The sequence below is a fragment of the Eurosta solidaginis genome, chromosome 5, assembly GCF_040869045.1.
Source record: "Eurosta solidaginis isolate ZX-2024a chromosome 5, ASM4086904v1, whole genome shotgun sequence".
NCBI lineage: Eukaryota > Metazoa > Arthropoda > Insecta > Diptera > Tephritidae > Eurosta > Eurosta solidaginis.
The window spans coordinates 230,878,658-230,900,951 of NC_090323.1; the positions used below are offsets into that span (position 1 = coordinate 230,878,658).

The window sequence follows — 22,294 nt, forward strand, 5'->3', positions numbered from 1 at the left end:
CAAAAATTCGTTACAATACGACAGTCCAGCGCATTCTCAATGTGTAATGAAATAAAAACTAATAATAATTTGCATAGTAAGAATATAACCATGGAGGTTCTACATAAGAGAATGTATTCGGGGTTGGGGAAAGTTGAATACACCTAAAGCTTGTCAGCATAAAAGAATGGTTCCTCAAAAAATCATACTTACGCCATCCTTATCGACCTGATCGAGCAGATGTGAATGCACGGAATGCAGCAGCTCAATTGATTGTGTGTAGCCCGACATAGCTGCTAAGTGTAGAGGATTACGGCCATTATGATCTCGATGTAGCAGGGCACCTCGATTCAAAAGCAGCTGTACCACACGCGTATGACCTTGATGTGAAGCTATATGTAATGGTGTCAGTCCCTCTCCATCACTTTCGTTGATAATAAAAGATCCTTTCTCCGAATCAAGCAACTGTTTCACGGTGTTATAACGACCATAACGTGCGGCAAAATGTAATGGACTTTCATTATTATTATTCTTGAGATTAATGCAAGCACCCAAACTTATGAGATTCTCAAGCGAACGTATATGACCATCACGACTGGCATAGTGCAATGGTGAACAACCCGAATCATCTTTTTCATTAAGCAATTGTACCAGCTGAGAATGGGATTGCTTCTTGTTAACCTCCTCAGCGAATTCAGGCAAGCGTCCACCATTCATAATTACAAAATGTAAGACATTGCGTGATGATGCGTCCTTAACACTGATGCTGGCGCCGAGACGTATAAGCAAATGTACAGTTTTCCAGCCGCTACGTGAAGCTGCCAACAATATCGGCGAACGCTGTTCCTTGTCGAGCGCATTTATATCAGCGCCTTCTGTTACCAGATACTCCACAATATCCGGATGGTCGAACATAGCAGCGCAATGAAGTGGTGTCATTTTTTGAACATCGGTGCAGCTGAGGCAAGTAAGCTTCTCTGATGGTTGCATACTGAACATGAGCTTAACAATTTCGATGGCTCCCTGGAAAGAAAGATAAAAAAGAGGAGGTAAATTGACATTAAGTAACAAATTGACATTAAGTAAAATAAGCCTATAATTAAGGGTTGTTAAATTCTGTTGCCCTGTCCCGCTTCATAGGAGCACAGAAGGGTTTCAAAGGGCTGATAAACGCAATACAAAGCTTTATAGCTTCAGAGCTTCCGAAACCCGATTGTAAACCTCACCTTAGCGAGGGGAATCCTGAAGGAAATATGAATGTATCATACACAGTACCTTAATTGTGCTTTGTTACCGGAAAGCACCTGATCTATATCCGGGAAAGGACTATCAACGACGATAACACCAAAACCTTCGAAGAGCGTCTTTATCGATAATACAACAACAACAACAACGAAGCTCTGCGAGCTAAATATGCCAACCCAAATCCAAGATATTTAACGGACTGTTCATATTGGATGATTTGCAGGAGATATATCAATCTCCCTCGGTATCGTAGCTTTACCACAGCATAGGGTAAAAAAATAATAGGGTCGCAAGCTGTATAAGTCGATGTCGTTCAAAACTATAACTCTGACTTCGAAAGCGTCGATGAGAGACCTTGAACTGGAAAGTCCAAATAAACAAGAATGGAGAACTATGTGAAACAGAGCGGGAAAGGAAGTCCCATAGAAAATTGTCTAGCGCTTGGTAGAGCCGACAGCGAAGCAGCGAGTTTGGAATGGGAGCGATAAACGGCAGTTCCCTGAGAAAATTCGTGTAGCTAGTAACCCCTTCAAACTTCAGACGACAAGTCGGAACCTAAGAGGCAAATGAAAGAGTACAAATGCGTTAGGAATATAACGTCAATTCGCTGCGGTGGAGAATATACATAGATAGTGGTACAAAGCACTGCCCTACCCGGAAAAGAATCTGTACTCTCGAAATCCTCGAGAGAATGAGACGACACTGACAGACACTATCTGGGTTGATAAGACCCGCAGCGGATTAGGGGGCTTAGAATACACCTGAGGCAGGTATGCCTGTCGTAAACGGCGACTTAAATCACCAAATGGTTTAAGGGGTTGCCAGCGCAATTTATAGCCTATGCAACCCATTTGTCAACCTCACCTACCCGTGGTGAGTCCTGTTTCTTTAGATATCATATAGAGTGGGAGGGGGGCGGAATGGCCTAGAAGGTTCAATATAGTCATATTAATTCTTTCCAGAGATGGTGTTACATACATACATATTTCATGAGCGATGTAAACGTTTGTAGGTAACAATGGGCGGGCTAGTGCTTGTTACTGGAACGTACCGGATCTATATTCAGCAAAGGACCATCAACATCGATAACACTCAACAAAGTCTTCGGGAAATGTCTTTATCGCTACAACAATAACAACTGTTATGCTAAGCAAACCTTATTGGCAGATGTCCAATAATTGGAGATATGTTTAAATTAACGAGAAGAGTAAACCAATTTCATCATGAAATGATGAGGTGCAACACTATTGCTACTCTGAAATGGCTAGAGGGAGTCGTTCCAAATCCCCACTATACCTTAGGCCAAAGAATGATGTGGTAAAGTCAGAGGACTTGTTACTTCTATTGCAGCAACAGAATCCAAAAATACCGAGATTGGATTTAAACGTACTTCAGGTATCTTGGCCCAAGGCGGCCGGACAGCACTACATCTTCTAAGCCATGAGGATATGTTGTACTCAGAATTTGGGAAAAAGGCAGCGTTAATAATCGATGCAGTAAGAGATGTCTCAAAGACAACGATTACAAGAGGCCAAGGAGGTATATAATTGCGTCTAGTACGTGAAATAAGCGGTGGCAGAAGATGGTAACAACTTATGATGCCTCGGGTCCTACAAACAAACCTACACCGAGCGAACTCCTCCCGACTTTTGAGCAGGTAATGTGGTGCTGATTCAGTGGTCATGGGATGGCTTCAGATTCAACGCGAAAATGGAAAGAAGACTGAGATGCTGTAATTATTGTAAGGATACTGCTATATTGATCATTGCGCGAAGGCAGTCCTGTAGGTTCCTTTATAGGGCAAAGCTCTTAGAACCTTATTTGTGAAATAGTAGTCCCTTCTGATTGAAGACCCCGCTTGGTTACATAAATAGGAGACCTTAATTTGTGATAACACAATTAGAGAGCTGCATCTTTAGGGCTAAAGCTTTTTGAAGGTTCTACGGCACCCTAGCAGAAGTCTCTACTCCGGCCGTTTCCCAGTAATACCTGCTTAATTGGTGTTTCGAGTCCTCTTGGCCGAATTAGTGCTGATGGAATATTTCAATGCAACAAATCGTGAATAAACCAATAATAATATTGAGTGAATACTTATCAATGCGGGGTGAAAACCCTGTCCCTCTGCCCAAGTAAATATTTAAGAAACTCATTCATTGAAAGACTTTCATTGCAATATGTGGAGCTTACGAGAGAATTGTGTTCTCGAATGAATTAGAGAAATCGTAAGCTCTAGTGTTAAGTCACTACGCTGCACAATTTTACAGTTGGTGTTTCAGTATTTTTTTCACCCCCGGAACTGTAAATATGCGGCAATAGCATGCACTTCAAGTGTTTACTGACGAAGTAACGACGTTTCCTTAATAGCACTGATTACATGGCCTAAACTTAAACTTGACCGAGAGTTCTTGACAGCTTAGGATAGGTTGAACTGGGCGGTCAATAAAGACCTCACATAGACTGAATGTATCCATAGTGTTACCAGAATTTGTTTGACGACCAAAGGGAAGAACCCAATCCGGTGTCAGGATAACCGTTGTAGAATAACTCCGTCCTCTTGGCAAATACTAGCAGCTTTCTAGGGCCCAGCTTAATTGCTACCTCGAGATCTGGAAACTCTGCGGCCCCTAATAGCTGGAGCGTTGACCTGACGAGCGGAGAACACGAACACAGATCTTGCTCAACCCTTATTTCCTGCAGCTCACACTTCCTGCACTTGCTGTTACTGACGAGGCCTAACTTATAAGCATGTGACACCAGAAGGCAGTCTCCACTCAGTATGCCCATCGTGAGCCTTAAGTCTTCTCTCTTCAGGGATATGAGCGACTTTGTGAGTCTAGTATCGTAGGCTTTGCACATGATCTTAGAAATTTCGCAGCCCCGCGCTTTTGTCCACGCCTTTCCTGCTTGATGGATTATATGCATCTCCTGTCTCCTTTTGATTTCTCCCAAACGGATTGGGACGTCTATCGTCGACTCAGCGAGTGTTGCACCCTCCTTTGTCAACTCATCGGCCTTTTCGTTACCTTCTATCCCTTTATGACCGGGAACCCAGTAAAGATGTATGGTCCGGCCTGAGCGAAGTTTGCATTCCAGAACACTAATGAAGTACTGTGTGAGATTATTGCCTTAATCGCAGCCTGACTATCAATATATAAATTGACGCGACTGCAGCTTAAGCACGCTTCCTCCAGAATTTCTGCTGCTTTCTTCACTGCTATAATTTCCGCTTGAAAAACGCTGCAGTATTCTGGCAGCCTGTAGGATCTACTTATTTCTGGGTGGACACAGTAAAGAGCAGACCCCTTCCATTAATTTGGAACCATCCGTATACACGTGTACAATATGTTCTACCATTTCTGCACCTCGGCACTAACCCTCCGGGTCAGTTGTAGCCTCAATATCTCTTTCGAAGCTCAGACACGGGACCATATATTCCGTTCTTGGCAGAATATATCCCCTAACCCCAGTCTTCATCCAACTTAAACGTTTACGTAACCTAGAGCGAAAAAACAGATATATAGACGGAGCAAGGCGTAGCTCTGAGGTGTGTAAGAGGTGCAAATATCATTCCAGGTATCAGTGAAAGAATCAATCAAATCTAGTAAGTTTTTTTATATTCGACTACAAATTAAATGGCAGACTGGGCGTAGTCCACCGCTTTTGAACACATCAGGTAAAATGGAGTTAAGATGACAGGCAGAACAATGCCGACACTTTGAAATGGCTTAAGAGGCATGAATTAACTTTGTGGTGAAGCCGAAGGATGCGCGGAATTTCATGCAGCATCAGAACCGTTATATACAGACACGGCGAGTCTTACAATTTGAATTGACAAACGCACTTGTTCAAATCCCTTTAATATATCAACTGCTGTGCGGAATATAACAATATCTCGGCTGCGGTTACTATTTTAGAAATCTTTTGGATAACGTCCTATTTCACAACATGTTTAAAAAAACGTGCTATCTCGAAGTTTGGTTGAAGAGCACCCTATCTAAAAATTTTTATCGCATTCAGCTCAAATTCACTATATTTTGACATAAGCGCCTGTTTTTGAAAAATTTTGAGATAGGGCAGACTTCAGTCGAATTCTCAGACCACCATAAAGTGCGGAAGCAAGTGGGCGTCTGTCTTGGAAAAGGATATACAAGCTTCGGATAAAAAGGCAGCCTTTTACTGATGACGACGGGTGCATATCTTTAAAGGACATTGACTTGAAAGCTTGCATCTGCAATATCCGTTCCCTTAACGGGATTGGTGAAGATGCCTGGCTGGTTGATGTCCTCGTGAAAGAAAAAGCACACATCAACGTCATCCAAGAGGTGCGATGCTTGCTTTGTCCAAAGCAAAAAAGCCGCTATCCGCAGAGAATCAAGTTTATTTTTGTTCATCTGCGCCGACGATGAGTCAAGGCTCATTCTACGAACGCCTAGAACTTCCAATACAGTAAAGTGGCGCGGATCGAGCTCTTCATGACTACTAATAGGATTTTGACGTTAGTTCATCGATTTACAACAACAAAATGCATGGAATTTGTATTTATATTTGTATGTATGTCCCGTGCTGCCAGCTTGTATGGTTCCGCCATGATTTATACCGATTTAAGTTTTCTTCCCAAAAACAAAATCGCAGTCTTAAATTGTAAATTTGAATGCTGCCAAACCCCAGCACCCATCATATGAAATAACCCGTTTTCTCTGTCTAATTCATTGCCATCATTAGTTGCAGTTAACGAGTTAACGTCAACTTGACAAAGCATTTCTTGTCGCCCCAAATAATTTGAATAACAAGAAATGTTGTTGCAGGGGCTGTAATGGTAATCAGTTTTATTTCACAAATAAATGTAAGTTAATTTAAATTCCCTAGTAACTCAAGACTTCGGCAAAGGAGGTAGAGTTATCAGACTTCAAGCCCGAAACTAAGCGGGATTCTAGAAGGTTTCAAGTTTATTAAACATTTTGGGAACAAATATTTTGGCAAAAATTGAAAGAATGTGACATCAGGATAGACAAGTTGGCGGTTGTTACCAATATACATTGTATACTTGGGAAAAAGTAGTACAACAAAAACACTTTGCTTTGCTGTAGTATGTCTGTCAACCGATCGACCTTCAGAGTAAGTAGTGCGCGTTGGAGTTACTTTCCGGGAGAAAAGACTTTGAAGAGATTTACAAAGTGTAATCGTAGTAGCGTTCATCTTGTCCGCCCTGATGTTCCGTTGTTTAAATAGTTCCCAAAATATTGTTGCGAATATTAGCAGTTGTATACATCACTATGCTGCTACTTAATAAATGCACAACAACAATAAAGCAAGCAGCCACACTTATGCACATGTACACATTAAAGAAAGCAGCCACAAATACATATAATCAGCAGCTTGAGACAAAGAGATTATTTCACATACACATATGTAGTCAGCAGGTAAGAGTGAAGTAGAAAGATAAATAATCACACATCATGTTATCATCAACTAAGAGCGGAAGTTGTTACTACCAAATACATACGCATATAGCTAAATAACCAAGTATGAGATACAACTGTTCCAGAAGGCATGTTCGTGAAAAGTCTAGACCTTAGGAGAAATATGCGAACGAAACAACAGAGAGTATAAAAGCAGCACAAGCTGAGGAATAATAAGTCAGTTCGATTTTAACACGCTTTAGAGGAGTACGCGTGTATTGTAATTGTACTACCCCCAAAGCAGTCTTAATAAAGAAAATATTGATATACTGAAGATTTTAGTAATTTATTAGACAGTTCAGAGACTCGAACGTTAACAGAAGCTGCAAAAATTTTTCGTACATTACATTGTTTGTTGTATGTCTAAACCCCGTGCTGGAAATGACCATGTTTCGGGCACTGGTGAATTAGATCCGCCTCATCCCAAAAGGGAAGGTTTCTTTGTGGATGCATCTTGCTTCCCCACATTGTCGTTGAAGTCGCCTAGCACCGCTTTTATATGATGGCAGGGGCAGATCTCATATGTGCGTTCCAGGCGCTCGTAGAATGCGTCTTTTACATCATCATCTCTCTTCACTGTCGGTAAATGGGCGCAGATGAATGGAATGTTAAAAAATTTAGGCTTTCCCTCGTAAATGGCGGTCAGAAGCTTTACCTACTTGTGTGAACTTCTCCATTTCCACCCTCCTATTCAGGTCATGTGAGGTCTTCATTTTACCTACAACATCAATGTATCCCGAGCTGCAAGCACTTTTACTTCCGTGTTTCTTTTACCACTGTGAGTTCATTATTTCCCAATCCCTGGTTTATTTAAATTTTCGCAGTAAACATTACCACAGGAATTCAAACAATTTCGTTTAAAAGTGTCAACAGAGTGCAAACTGTCAAAATCTAAGCGCGTTAATATAATGCAAAGACAAGTTCGTGAAGATGGAGCGTTTAGTGGTTTATTGCTTTGTTGTTTTAATGTAGCGTTGTTTTTGCCATTTGCTTTGTACATAAGTTTCTTTTAACATATACTTACTTAATTACTTAATTGGCGCTTAATCGTCTAAACCGTTATGGCCGTCCAACAAGGCGCGCCAGTCGCTCCTTCGCTCCGCCAACTGGCGCCAATTGGTCACACCAAGGGAGTTTAAATTATTTTCCAGCTGGTCCTTCCAATGGAGTGGGGGCCGCCCTCTATCTCTGCTTCCATAGGCGGGTTCCGATAGAAACACTTTCTTGGCCGGAGCATCATCTTCCATTCGCATAACATGGCCTAGCCAGCACAGCCGCTGCGTTTTAATTCGCTGGACTATGTTGATGTCTGCGTATAGCTCGTACAGCTAATCATTAAATCTTCTTCGGTACTCGCCTTCGCCAACGCGTAGAGTTCCATAAATCTTTCGAATAACTTTTCTCTCGAACATTTCCAAAGCCGCTTCATCTGCTATTGTCATGGTCCATGCTTCTGCCCCATATAGCAGGACGGGTACGATAAGTGACTTGTAGAGTATGCTTTTCGTTCGCCGAGAGAGGACTTTACTTTTCAATTGCCTACCTAGTACAAAGTAGCATTTATTGGCAAGATTGATTCTTCGCTGGATTTCAGTGCTGCTGTTTTTGCTAGTGTTGATGCTGGTTCCCAAATAAACGAAGTCTTTTACTATTTCGAAATTATGGCTGGCAACAGTAGCGTGGTTGCCAAGGCGCGTATGCGCTGACTCTTTGCTGGATGACAGCAGGTACTTCGTTTTGTCCTCATTCACCATCAAACTCATCTTTACCGCTTCTTTTTCCATTTTGGAGTAAGCAGAACTAACAGCGCGGGTGTTTAGGCCGATGATATCAATGTCATCAGCATATGCCAGTAATTGCACGCTTTTATAGTATATTGTTCCAGTGCGGTTAAGTTATGCAGCTAGTATAATTTTCTCCAGCATCAAATTAAAGAAATCGCACGATAGGGGGTCACCTTGTCTGAAACCTCGTTTAGTTTCGAACGGCTCGGAGAGGTCCTTCCCAATTCTGACTGAGCTGATGGCGTTGTTCAACGTCATTTTATTTTGCACAGCCGTATAAGTTTTGCGGGGAAACCAAATTCAGACATAGCGGCATATAGGCAGCTCCTTTTCGTGCTGTCGAAGGCGGCTTTAAAGTCGACGAAGAGGTGATGTGTGTCGATTCTCTTTTCACGGGGTTTTTCCAAGATTTGGCGCATTGTGAAAATCTGGTCGATGGTAGATTTACCAGGTCTGAAGCCGCACTGATAAGGTCCAATCAGCCGGTTCACAGTGGGCTTCAATCTTTCGCACAATACACTTGAAAGGACCTTATATGCGATATTAAGAAGGCTGATTCCACGATGGTTGGTGTATTTTGCAGTGTCCCCCTTCTTGTGGACTGGGAAAGAACACTTAGATTCCAACCATCGGGCATGCACTCGTCCGCCCATATTTTGCTAAGAAGCTGCTGCATGCGCCTTACCAACTCCTCGCCGCCGTACTTTAATAGCTCCGCAGGCAATCCATCAGCGCCCACGGCCTTGTTGTTTTTCAATCTGGTTATTGCTATTCTAACTTCGTCATAATCGGGCGGGGGACATATATTCCATCATCATCGATTGCGGGATCGGGTTCTTCATCTCTGCGCGGTGAATTGCTGCCTCCATTTAGGAGAGCAGAGAAGTATTCCCTCCATAATCTAAGCACTCTCTGGACATCAGTTACAACATATAACATACATATAACTAACGTCAAAAACTGTTTGTTAATACATTTATATATACAGACTTATGTACATAAAATATCAGCATATAATATATTGTATTCAACAAAATGAAAAATTGCACACATAAGTACCCAGTCGACAAATTTTTTTATCATGCATAGTGATAAACATTGTGCGATATGATATATTCATATTTTATATGGAAAATCGCAAATTAGCAAATCCTCTTGATAGAAAATATGTAATCAACACTTTGGTATCTGCTCCTAATATTCAATGCCATTCCAAACTCTTCCAAAACAATAGATATTCAAAGGGAATTCCGAAGTGAGTTAGAAGTCAGCGACCTTAGTACCAAAGGTTATCATAAGTTTTGATTCACAACAAAATTGACTTCATATGTCGAATCGGAATTGTACGAGTTTGCGCTCCACAAAAGACTTTTACAGCCAAAGAAAGATCTAGATTTTTAAATATCTTCAGTGAGCTATGGGTACCGGTGTGGTGGCACAAGGTCAACGGCCAATAGAATTTCTGACCCATTAAATGGTCATAAGGTCAATTGAATTTATGACTTTCCTTAATTTGATCTTATGGCTATTTAGGAAATTTCTGTTTAACCTTATGACCATCTAAACCATTACCACGCTGCAGCGAATCGCCGTGGCTCTGATTTAGCGCAGAAATGTTGCATAAGGAGACGGTAAAAGTTCTAACTATGCTCCCACCCAGTGCTTTCAACTGACACTTCTAGCATTGTGATGTCCTACGAAATGGCAATTACTCCCCTATGCAGAGCTTTTGAACGTGTTCTGAACTGGTTTAGTTGTAGGTGATTTTGGGATACTCGGAGGACTTGATTGATTTTTTTAAATGCATATAGCTCAAACTAAAAACGCCGTTGGTACAAGTGCGGCTGTGTGATTAGTACTAATCCGGAGGTAGTCATTAAACCTCTGCTGCGGAACTGCAGCTTTGCGCGACTGTCCGCCATTTTCCTGTAGGGTATATACAGCAACTTAAAATCAGAAGCAAAAAAAATGTAAGGCGCGGTAACCTCCGTAGAGATTTTAGGCGGAGATTCTCTTCCAACTTGCGCCGTGCTCCTTTAAATTTTCCCTACAACTTGGCGGGATAGGACCTACATGTTTTAAGCCGACTCCGAACGGCATCTGAAAAGCAGATGTGTTTTCACTGAAAAGATTTTCATGGCAGAACTATACTCGGAGTCGTTGCCAAATCACTGCCGCGGGGCGACCCCGCTTTGGCAACACTTTTTTATAATTGAAAAAAATGGTTGGCCTTTTAGCCCTTTTTTTAACCCTGTGGTACCCCTTGTTTAATTCTTCTGGGTTTAGATGTTATGTTCCTGAATTGCACCGACGCTTGCCGACCAGGCAGATAATTTGCGGTCCACCTTTTGAGACTTGCGGGAAGGGAGGACCCTTCCAGGTCTTGCAGTAACGTGCCGTGGTTGACCGTATCAAAAGCTTCTGACAGGTTCAGCGCCTCCCATTTAATTTCTTAGCTGCTCCCAACCTTCAATGAAATTTCAAGCTCTTACAGACAATAGATATTAAAAGGAGGTGTGTAAAGTGTTTTTCGGCCAGCGACAGAAGTATGTGAATAAAAGTGACTTTACATGTCTAACTTGAGGTGTAAGGGCTTACACTCCACACAACTCCATGGGGATAGAGAGAGCTTGAACTCGTTGTGCGCGAGTCAACGTCCTTAATAGGATAACTCAGTTTTAATAAATGTATTACGTGTGTAACTGTAAGTAAGATTTCTACTTAATTGGGGATTTTTAAAATTATTTAATGCGAAAAACTATTAAAACAACAACATTTATATACCCCTTTTAACACATCATATTCTACTCACCTGTGCACATGCCAAATGTACTGGCGTAGAGAGATCATATTGCTGCGTAGAGATCTTTGCACCCGATTTCAAACACAACTCCACTGCTTTTATATCGCCACCATGTACGGCCGAATGGAGTGGCACATTACCCTCAGAATCGTAAAACGATATCATCTCCTCGCGCGGGCATCCCCGTTGTTCTCCCCACTGTTTTGAGAATAATTAAGAGAATAATAAATATCATTGGAGCTTAAATGATAGTGTTGTATAACTTTTTATAAAAGTGCTAATGTGCAAAGGTGTGCTTATTTAATTTGGAAATATGAAAACATTCAAAAAATTTGAGGTTAGTATGGTATGTTAGGGCGTTAGCATTAGCATTGAGTATATTTTATTGATGTTTTATACCCAGGTGCACATGTATAGACTTTCATACATAAAGATGACTAGTGTCGCAAGAGTGTTGATTGAGCTATATCTGTCCGTTCGTCTGCCTGTCCAAACGACCATCTGTTACCGCCCGTTACCGTTTACTAAATTTTGTCATGCGTTTATTTGGATATAGCAGAGATTGGTACTGAAAAGTGACGAAATCGGAGCAGAACCACGCGTACTTTTCCGATATTAAAAACAAGTAAGGAAGGCTAAGTTCGGGTGTAACCGAACATTACATACTCAGTTGAGAGCTATGGAGACAAAATAAGGGAAAATCACCATGTAGGAAAATGAACCTAGGGTAACCCTGGAATGTGTTGTTTGTACGATATGGGTATCAAATGAAAGGTGTTAATGAATACTTTAAAATGGCGTGGGCCTTAGTTCTATAGGTGGACGCCTTTTCGAGATATCGCCATAAAGGTGGACCAGGGGTGAGTCTAGAATTTGTTTGTACGATATGGGTATCAAATGAAAGGTGTTAATGAGTATTTTAAAAGGGAGTGGGCCTTAGTTCTATAGGCGGACGCCTTTTCGAGATATCGCCATAAAGGTGGACCAGGGTACACTATAATTTGTTTGTACGATATGGGTATCAAATGAAAGGTGTTAATGAGTATTTTAAAAGGGAGTGGGCCTTAGTTCTATAGGTGGACGGCTTTTCGAGATATCGCCATAAAGGTGGACCAGGGGTGAATCTAGAATTTGTTTGTACGATATGGCTATCAAATGAAAGGTGTTAATGAGTATTTTGAAAGGGAGTGGGCCTTAGTTCTATAGGTGGACGCCTTTTCGAGATATCGCCATAACGGTGGACCAGGGGTCACACTAGAATTTGTTTGTACGATATGGGTATCAAATGAAAGGTGCTAATGAGTATTTTAAAAGGGAGTGGGCCTTAGTTCTATAGGTGGACGGCTTTTCGAGATATCGCCATAAAGGTGGACCAGGGGTGACTCTAGAATTTGTTTGTACGATATGGCTATCAAATGAAAGGTGTTAATGAGTATTTTAAAAGGGAGTGGGCCTTAGTTCTATAGGTGGACGCCTTTTCGAGATATCGCCATAAAGGTGGACCAGGGGTCACACTAGAATTTGTTTGTACGATATGGGTATCAAATGAAAGGTGTTAATGAGTATTTTAAAAGGGAGTGGGCCTTAGGTCTATAGGCGGACGCCTTTTCGGGATATTGTTATAAAGGTGGGCCAGGGGTGACTCTAGAATGCGTTTGTACAATATGGGTGTCAAAAGAAAGTTGTTAGTGAGTGTTTTAAAAGGGAGTGGGCCTTAGTTCTATGGGTGGACGACTTTTCGAGATATTGCCATAAAGGTGGACCAGGGGTGACTAGAATTTTTTGTACGATATGGGTATCAAATGAAAGGTGTTAATGAAAGGGAGTGGGCCTTAGTTCTATAGGTAGACGCGTTTTTGGGATATCGCCATAAAGGTGGGCCACGGATGACTCTATAATGTGTTTGTACGATATGGGTATCAAATTAAAGGTATTAATGAGGGTTTTAAAAGGGCCCTTAGTTGTATATGTGAAGGCGTTTTCGAGATATTGACCAAAATGTGGACCAGGGTGACCCAGAACATCATCTGTCGCGTACCGCTAATTTATTTGTATATGTAATACCACGGACAGTATTCCTGCCAAGATTCCAAGGGCTTTTGATTTCGCCCTGCAGGACTTTTTCATTTTCTTCTACTTAATATGGTAGGTGTCACACCCATTTTACAAAGTTTTTTTCTAAAGTTATATTTTGCGTCAATAAACCAATGAAATTACCATGTTTCATCCCTTTTTTCGTATTTGGTATAGAATTATGGTATTTTTTTCATTTTTCGTAATTTTCGAAATCGAAAAAGTGGGCGTGGTGATAGTCGGATTTCGGCCATTTTTTATACCAATACAAAGTGTGATCAGATAATTATGTGAACTGAGTTTAGTAAATATATATCGATTTTTGCTCGAGTTATCGTGTTAACGGCCGAGTGGATGGACAGATGATCTACTGTGTATAAAAAATGGGAGTGGCTTCAACCTATTTCGCCCTTTTTCACAGAAAAAAGTTATCGTCCTAGAATCTAAGCGCCTACCAAATTTCACAAGGATTGGTAAATATTTGTTCGACTTATGGCATTAAATGTATCCTAGACAAATCAAATGAAAAAGGGCAGAGCCACGCCCATTTTGAAATTTTCTTTTGATTTTGTATTTTGTTGCACCATGTCATTACTGGAGTTGAATGTTGACATAATTTACTTATATATTGTAAAGATATTAAATTTTTTGTAAAAATTTCACTTTAAAAAAATTTTTTTTATAAAGTGGGAATGGTCGTTCTCCGATTTTGCTAATTTTTATAAAGCATACATATAGTAATACAAGTAACGTTCCTGCCAAATTTCATCATGATATCTTCAATGACTGCCAAATTACAGCTTGCAAAACTTCTAAATTACCTTCTTTTAAAAGTGGGCGGTGCCAGGCGCATTGTACAAAGTTTTACTTATTTTCTATTCTTCGTCATAAGTTCAACCCACCCACCAAGTTTCATCGCTTCATCCGTCTTTGGTAATGAATTATCGCACTTTTTCGATTTTTCGAAATTTTCGATATCGAAAAAGTGGGCGTGCTTATAGTCCGATATCGTTCATTTTAAATAGAGATCTGAGATGAGCGCCCAGGAACCATATACCAAATTTCGTCAAGATACCTCAAAATTTACTCAACTTATCGTGTTAACGGACGGACGGACGGACGGACATGGCTCAACCAAATTTGTTTTCGATACTGATGATTTTGATATATGGAAGTCTATATCTATCTCGATTCCTTTATACCTGAACAACCAACCGTTATCCAATCAAAGTTAATATACTCTGTGAGCTCTGCTCAACTGAGTATAATAATGAAAAAAAAGTTTAAGTTAAACGGTTTTATTGAAAACAATACTTACATGAAGTAATAATAATACTAAAAGCTAGAAAATAATTAGGTAGATCCTAGGCAGGGGCGCGGAGAAAGGGGGGAGGGGGTTCGGGGTTCAAACCCTCCCATGGGCTTACAACGACTGACTTTTTTTCATACAAAGTGGTAGATGGAAGATTGCATTTGTTGACTGATAAAACCGTGTTTTTAATAAAACAGTTTAACTTAAAATTTTTATACTCAGTTGAGCAGAGCTGACAGAGTATATTAACTTTGATTGGATAACGGTTGGTTTTACAGGTATAAAGGAATCGAGATAGATATATACTTCCATATATCAAAATCATCAGTATCGAAAAAAATTTGATTGAGCCATGTCCGTCCGTCCGTCCGTCCGTTAACACGATAACCTGAGTAAATTTGGAGGTATCTTGATGAAATCTGGTATGTTGGTGCCTGGGTAATCATCTCAGATCGCTATTTAAATGAACGAAATCGGACCATAACCACGCCCACTTTTTCGATATTGAAAATTTCGCAAAAACCCAAAAAGTGCGATAATTCATTACCAAAGACAGATAAAGCGATGAAATTTGGTAGGTGAGTTGGACTTGTGACGCAGAATAGAAAATTAGTAAAATTTTGGACAATGGGCGTGGCACCGCCCACTTATAAAAGAAGGTAATTTAGAAGTTTTGCAAGCTGTAATTTGGGAGTCGTTGAAGATATCACGATGAAATTTGGCAGAAAAGTTACTCCCATTATTGTCTATATGCTTAACAAAAATTAGCAAAATCGGAGAACGACCACGCCCACTTAAAAAAAAATTGTTTTTTAAGTCAAATTTTAACAAATAATTTAATATCTTTACAGTATATAAGTAAATTATGCCAACATTCAACTCCAGTAATGATATGGCACAACAAAATACAAAAATAAAAGAAAATTTCAAAATGGGTGTGGCTCCGCCCTTTTTAATTTAATTTTTCTAGGATACTTTTAATGCCATAAGTCGAACAAAAATTTACTAATCCTTGTGAAATTTGGTAGGGGCTTAGATTCTAGGACGATAACTTATTTCTGTGAAGAGGGCGAAATCAGTTGAAGCCACTCCCAGTTTTTATACACAGTCGACCGTCTGTCCCTCCGCTCGGCCGTTAACACGATAACTTGAGCAAAAATCGATATATCTTTACTAAACTCAGTAAACGTACTTATCTGAATTCACTTTGTATTGGTATACAAAATGGCCGAAATCCGACTATGACCACGAAAAATGTAAAAAATGCCATAATTCTATACCAAATACGAAAAAAGGGATGAAACGTGGTAATTGGATTGGTTTATTGACGCAAAATTTAACTTGAGAAAAAACTTTGTAAAATGGGTGTGACACCTACCATATTAAGTAGAAGAAAATGAAAAAGTTCTGCAGGGCGAAATCAAAAGCCCTTGGAGTCTTGTCAGGAATACTGTCCGTGGTATTACATATATAAATAAATTAGCGGTACGCGACAGATGATGTTCTGGGTCACCCTGGGCCATATTTTGGTCGATATCTCGAAAACGCCTTCACATATACAACTAAGGGCCCTTTTAAAACCCTCATTAATACCTTTAGTGCGATACCCATATCGTACAAACACATTATAGAGTCATCCGTGGTCCACCTTTATGGCGATATCTCGAAAACCCGTCTACCTATAGAACTAAGGCCCACTCCCTTTTAAAATACTCATTAACACCTTTCGTTTGATACCCATATCGTACTAACAAATTCTAGAGACAGCCCTGGTCCACCTTTATGGCGATATCTCGAAAAGGCGTCCACCAATAGAACTAAGGCCCACTCAATTTTAAAATACTCATTAACACTTTTCATTTGATACCCATATCGTACTAACAAATTCTGGAGACAGCCCTGGTCCACCTTTATGGCGATATCCTTAAATGGCGTCCACCTATAGAACTATGGCCCACTCCCTCTTAAAATACTCTTTAATACCTTCCATTTGATACACATGTCATACAAACAAATTCCAGGGTTCATTTTCCTACATGGTGATTTTCCCTTATTTTGTCTCCATAGCTCTCAACTGAGTATGTAATATTCGGTTACACCTGAACTTAGCCTTCCTTACTTGTTTTTTTTTTTAATTATTTTATTTTCAAGCTTTTAGTCTTTATTTAATTGCCTATTATTTCTCATTCTATTTAGTTCATTTAGTAACTCATTATTACAAAAACTCTTTCCTGACAATTTGTTACAATCTAGGTAGGTAGGTGAAATGGCTGCGACCCTGGTCGCCCAAGTAGCTATTTAAAGCCGTTTTGATGCCATGTAACTCGTCCAAAAACCTGCGGAATATTACGGTCAATGTATTACAACCAGCCAGAGTTGTTGATAAAATTAAAATATTCGGGATTGCTATCACAGATGACCCTCTGAGGTTTTCTAGAAACATGGTCCCAAGGAACCTTAGCCGGGCTCTAGCTAGAGCCGGGCATTTACACATAAAGTGTTCTACTGTCTCCCTGGCATTTGGATCTTTTCAGCTTCTGCAGTAGTCGTGATACGGAATACCCATCTTTTCCGCATGCGTACCTACTGCCTAATGGTCGGGGCAGACTGCTATCAGTTTGCGTGTGTTAGCCCTCGATTTGTTCAGAAGACTTCTCGTCCTCTTTCCATAATAGTTTGGCCAAATTGATTTTGATATTGCACAGGTGGTGATGTTATTCCACTTTGTTTGTGCTTTCTTCAAGTAGAAGCTTTGGATATTCCCCTTGGCAACTGCTAAGTGTATGCCTACTTCGACACTGGTTATTTCCTCGTTCATCTCCGATGAGCCCCTGCGTGCTAGCTCGTCGGCCTTCTCGTTACCCACTATCCCCCTATGACCCAGGACCCAGATAACGCGTAGTTTTAGATTGGTGGATAACTGGGATATGAGTCGCTTAGGAGCCCACACTAATTTTGAGTTAATGTGTGGCGAGAAAAGCGCTTTTATCGCTGCTTAGCTATCTGACAGGATGCAATCTTTACCAGCTACATGCATGCCCTCCAGTGATTTGCAGGCTTGCCAAATCGCGAGGATTTCTGCTTGAAACACGCTGCAGTGCGATGGGAGCCTGAATGATGCCGACAAATCTAGGGACTCAGAGAAGACTCCAGACCAACTCCCGATTCCATCTTGGAGCCGTCAGTGTAGATTTGGATGTCGTCGACCCTTATGCCCGGGTTTCTCTTCCACTCGTTCCTGCTTGGAATGGCGGTATTACAATCGTACTCAAACTTCAGTTTGCGAAGGTAGTAATTTGTCTCGGTACTACATATCCCATCCGGAAGTTTCTTTAGGATACTGCGATGCTCTTGCTGAGTATCCTTCCAACACCCAGACTCCCTGAGTCTCAGTGCGGTTTGTGACGATGTACAAAGTGTATGCAAGTCGATCGGAAGCAGGTGCAAAATGGGGTCTAAAGCAGCTGTGGGGTAAGTGCGTCCGGCCCCTATGGCACCAACGCACGCAGCGCGCTGAACTTTTTGCAGGCTGGTGAGATTGTAGCTCTTACTTAGAGCTTCCCACCAGACTATGGAATCATAGGTAAGCACCGGTCGCAGCACCGCCTCGTACATCGAAAGTATCATGCTTGGCTTGAGTCCCCATTTCTTACCAAACATTGATTTGCTGACATAGAAGGCGATGCAGGCCTTCCGTACCCGCTCTTCGATGCATACTTTCCAATTCAACTTGCAGTCAATTGTTAGTAGATACTTGGTACTCGATCACAGAGTTAGTTGCTGGCCGTTTAAGGATGGTAGTCTGAAGGCAGGTGGCTTGTACTTCCTCGTGAAGAGAAGCAGGCCCGTCTAGTCGGGATTTAACCTAAGGTCACATCACTGTGCCCACCTGCCGAGTTTAGTCAAGGCCCTTTCCATGATTTCGCTCATTACGGAGGGGAAAGGACCAGAGACCAAGATCGCCACGTCGTCGGCATACGCCACGATCTTAACCAATCTACAATCTAAGTCCTCAATACATAATCCTTCCAAAGACTTTACTCGACTATTTTGATGTCACTTCTACCTGACTGTATGTAATATTTGTTCCAAATATGAGCAAATCGGACATCATAGGTCGCTTTCTATTCACATATGTATTACGTGTTCCAAATGTGAGCCAAATCGGACCACAAACACGATTTTTTTGAATATCTCGATCCTTGCGCCACCTGCCGGTGATTTTTTATAGGTCTCTTTCTAGTCATGTATGTATTATGTGTTCCAAATATGAGCCATATCGGACCAAAAATACGATTTTTTGAAATATTATAAGTATTATATATATATTGATCTATGCGCCACCTATCGGAGTTTTTTTCCATATTATTGTATTGTCATAGGGTTCTGAACTATATTCCAAGTTTCAAGCTTGTCGGGAAGTTTCAATTAGAAAATTCGTGCCAGCCAGCCAGCCAGCCGGCTGGCCTGTCAAGTCAAGATAAATAAAACCGTTTAAAAATTAGTAAGAGTGGAAAAATTGACTGTCTCCCAAAGAGTCGCAAGGAATAACCCACCACACCTACCAAACCGCCAGGCGGGGCGCATCAGCATGACGCACAAATTTTGTCTTTCTTACGTGGCTATTTTATGATATTGCATACTCTCAGGCATGTGTTGGGATTCTTTTCATAACGATGTCTAAAATTTTAATAATTTCGTGCCTTAACATTGGTAAATTCTGTAAATTCTGGTACCTTTTCATATTGATATAGGTACTACTTCGGGATTAGGTCGCCTTTCTGCGTGGTCATCTCAGGTCTACTTTGAAATCCTTTCGTAAATGTTGCGGTACCATTTTGAACCAACTTTCTGACTTTTTCGGAATCATGCCGGTACGATTTTGAAGAAATACTTCATAATCTTATTATGGGTGACTGCCGATATAATTAGACGAGTTTTGTGTTTATTATCGGCTTTCTGTTGAAGTGTAATTGATTAGTTTTCGCCCAGTTATCGGAATGTTACCAAAAATCATCGGCTTGTTATAGATAGCAACCATTATGTGCGCTTAATTAATTCATCGAAGTGTTATCGGTTCTTTTTTACCATTCAACAAGTAATTTGTTATCAATCACTTCTGCATGAGCTTCCGGCGTATCGAAGTGTTAATAACTTGTGGTCGGTGAATTGTAAGCGTATATTTGCTAACCACTGGCTATGTGCGTATTATCGTTTTGTGAACGGATTGTTATCGGTTTGCTATCGTTGTTTTATCAATAAAAATTCACCATGTTATTAATAACACCATTATGGGCGTATTATCGATATGATATTTTATCGAAGTGCTGTCAGTTTTTTAACTTTCAGGGCTCCTCTATGCGTACTTTGCATTAATCCACAATTTGTGTCTTAAACAGATACGAAGAAGTTGTTTCTAATGAAATTTAAATGAAATCCCTTTTTAAAGTCACGTGTCTCTTATTTGTTTACCAAAACTACCCGCCACGTAATTCTACTTTTTGTAAACATTCCAAAAGCTTAAAGTTTCATTATGAGAAATTTCATTTGCTTTTGCGACCATCAAAAATGTAAGACTTTGAGCGGATGCAGCTTTGAACATCCAGTAGGTTGATAGGTGGATAAATAAAAGTTAAACAACGTAGGATATATGGAGGAGGACGAATTATTCAAAAGGTAAACAAATACAATTACAGAGCTAAACTTTACTGGTTTGTACATACAATATAACGAAATAACGAAATATATCAACAAAGAATATGTATATATATTATTAACAGAAGTATGCATTTTCACTTGAGTTGAAGGCAAACACTTAAGCGGTTTAGATAGTTGTTGTAAAGTATTTTTTCGGAGCTACTATTTGAGAAGATCAAATGAGCAAGATTTTTGACAACTGACATATATACGCATTTGGTCATTGAAAACCGAACCAAGACTAAAACTTTTAATCCCCTCACCAGAGTGGGCACCTTGTCGTTGGTGTGAGGGCTCAGCCGAACTCCATAGCGCTTGTCTATGAGGCGGAGCGGTTTAGCACTGGCATCTACGCCGTTTCGCCTCATAGGAGAGTGACGGGAAGTCGTTGACCAAGAACTGCTAACCCCCTAATCCAGGGTATTATGCGCATCGTGCCTATTGGACGATTTTCAGCCGGGGCATAAATTCGGCTGTATTCGAACGGAGTCTTCCCGATACCGGCCACCTCGGGACATATTGATGGCCTTACCACAGTAAGGGGCGCTGCTGTGGCGGACGGTTTTTTCCCGTATATAATACTCGACCGCTGTCAGGCAGGTGGTCGTACGACCAATATGAACGACTCAAATTCTTATTGTAATTAGAAAGATGATAATAGGAGGACTGAGTCGCAAGCCAAGGACGACAAAAACACATTAAGCGTTGCGTCGGACTCGGGCAGCGAGCCTAGTGCTGATTCAATGAATTCCGTGTTAGAAAAGCATACAAATGAAAACGGAGTAGTAGAGTGGAGAAGGGTGCGGAGCAGAGGAAGTAAGAGAGCTCAGTCGCAGTACCGTGCAGCACTAAGAATTCTCCAACGCCTGGGAGCAGTGGTGGACCCAACAGGAGCGAAGATCGAGCGCTTGGAATGGGCTCATGAGGCGATAGAAATAGGTCGAAGGCAGTTCAAAAGGTTTGCTGCGAGAAGCCCTCGGTACTGCAACAGGTACGAGGAGGAAGAAGCGTCGAATGGCAGAATGAAGAGGCAACGTTTGGTGGAAGGCGATAACACTGCTCTCAAGAGGCTTAATCAAAAACAATTTAACCTATCATATGAAAATTCAGCTGAGAGGTTGCCGTTACTATAAGGAATGCTTGGAAGTAAAGTTAACGAAATTGGTTAAGGACCACGTCAACTTTTATGTAAAGTATTTTTAGCACACATCTTTTCAAAAAAGAGTTTTATATCAATGATATTTTTTTCTTTACCCAAGTGGAATTATAACAAGAAATGGGTTCGGTTACATCCGAGCTTAGACTCCCTTACTTGATTTGAAATACTTTTGCCCATTTGTGAGATACAATGACCTTTCCAAAATATATTTGGCCGTATCTAAAATACCTGGAAAAGATGTGGTTTAGCATTTAAAATAAAGAACTGGTCGGTCAATATCCTGAAAAAATCTCCACATATGTTCAAGAACAGAATCAATTCCAACGGGTTTGGAGCTTTGCTTGTATGCACTTGTATAACCCAATCAACATTTATCATTTCTATCTCATATTGAGTAGCAATGGTGAACCAAACTGACTCTCAAATCTTAAACGTTAGTTTTTACATGATTCTTAAACAATGGTCGGCAAATAATTTAATTGTGAGTGTATTGGTGAGAGCGAGAGCATGAGCGTCCCAGCAGGAAATGAAAGTACATTTGTTAAAACAAACTTTTTGGAAAATTTGATATTTGATTCAGAAATATGTTCAAATATTCCCAAGTCCCTTAATTCATCAAATTGTAGTCCCTTCGAAGGGTAAACTATATGTTTACATGCGAATGCACATGACACTTGCAATTAAATAAATAAAAATTAATGTAAGGCGCGATAACATCCGAAGAGATCTTAGGCCGAGCTTCTCTTCCAATTTGCGTCGTGCTCGTTTTAATTTTTCCTACAA

General features: G+C 40.6%; 1 protein-coding gene across 1 annotated transcript in view; it reads right to left on the reverse strand.

Annotated features, from left to right (window-relative positions):
• Positions 1-22,294, reverse strand: part of TrpA1 (Transient receptor potential cation channel A1) — a 201,784-nt gene that overhangs the window by 90,369 nt on the left and 89,121 nt on the right. The window contains exons 8-9 of the mRNA XM_067788778.1: positions 11,280-11,468; positions 193-1,002 (exon numbers count right to left, since the gene is read on the reverse strand). Of these exons, the coding sequence (XP_067644879.1) occupies positions 193-1,002; positions 11,280-11,468 (999 nt within the window). The remainder of the gene's footprint in view (positions 1-192; positions 1,003-11,279; positions 11,469-22,294) is intronic.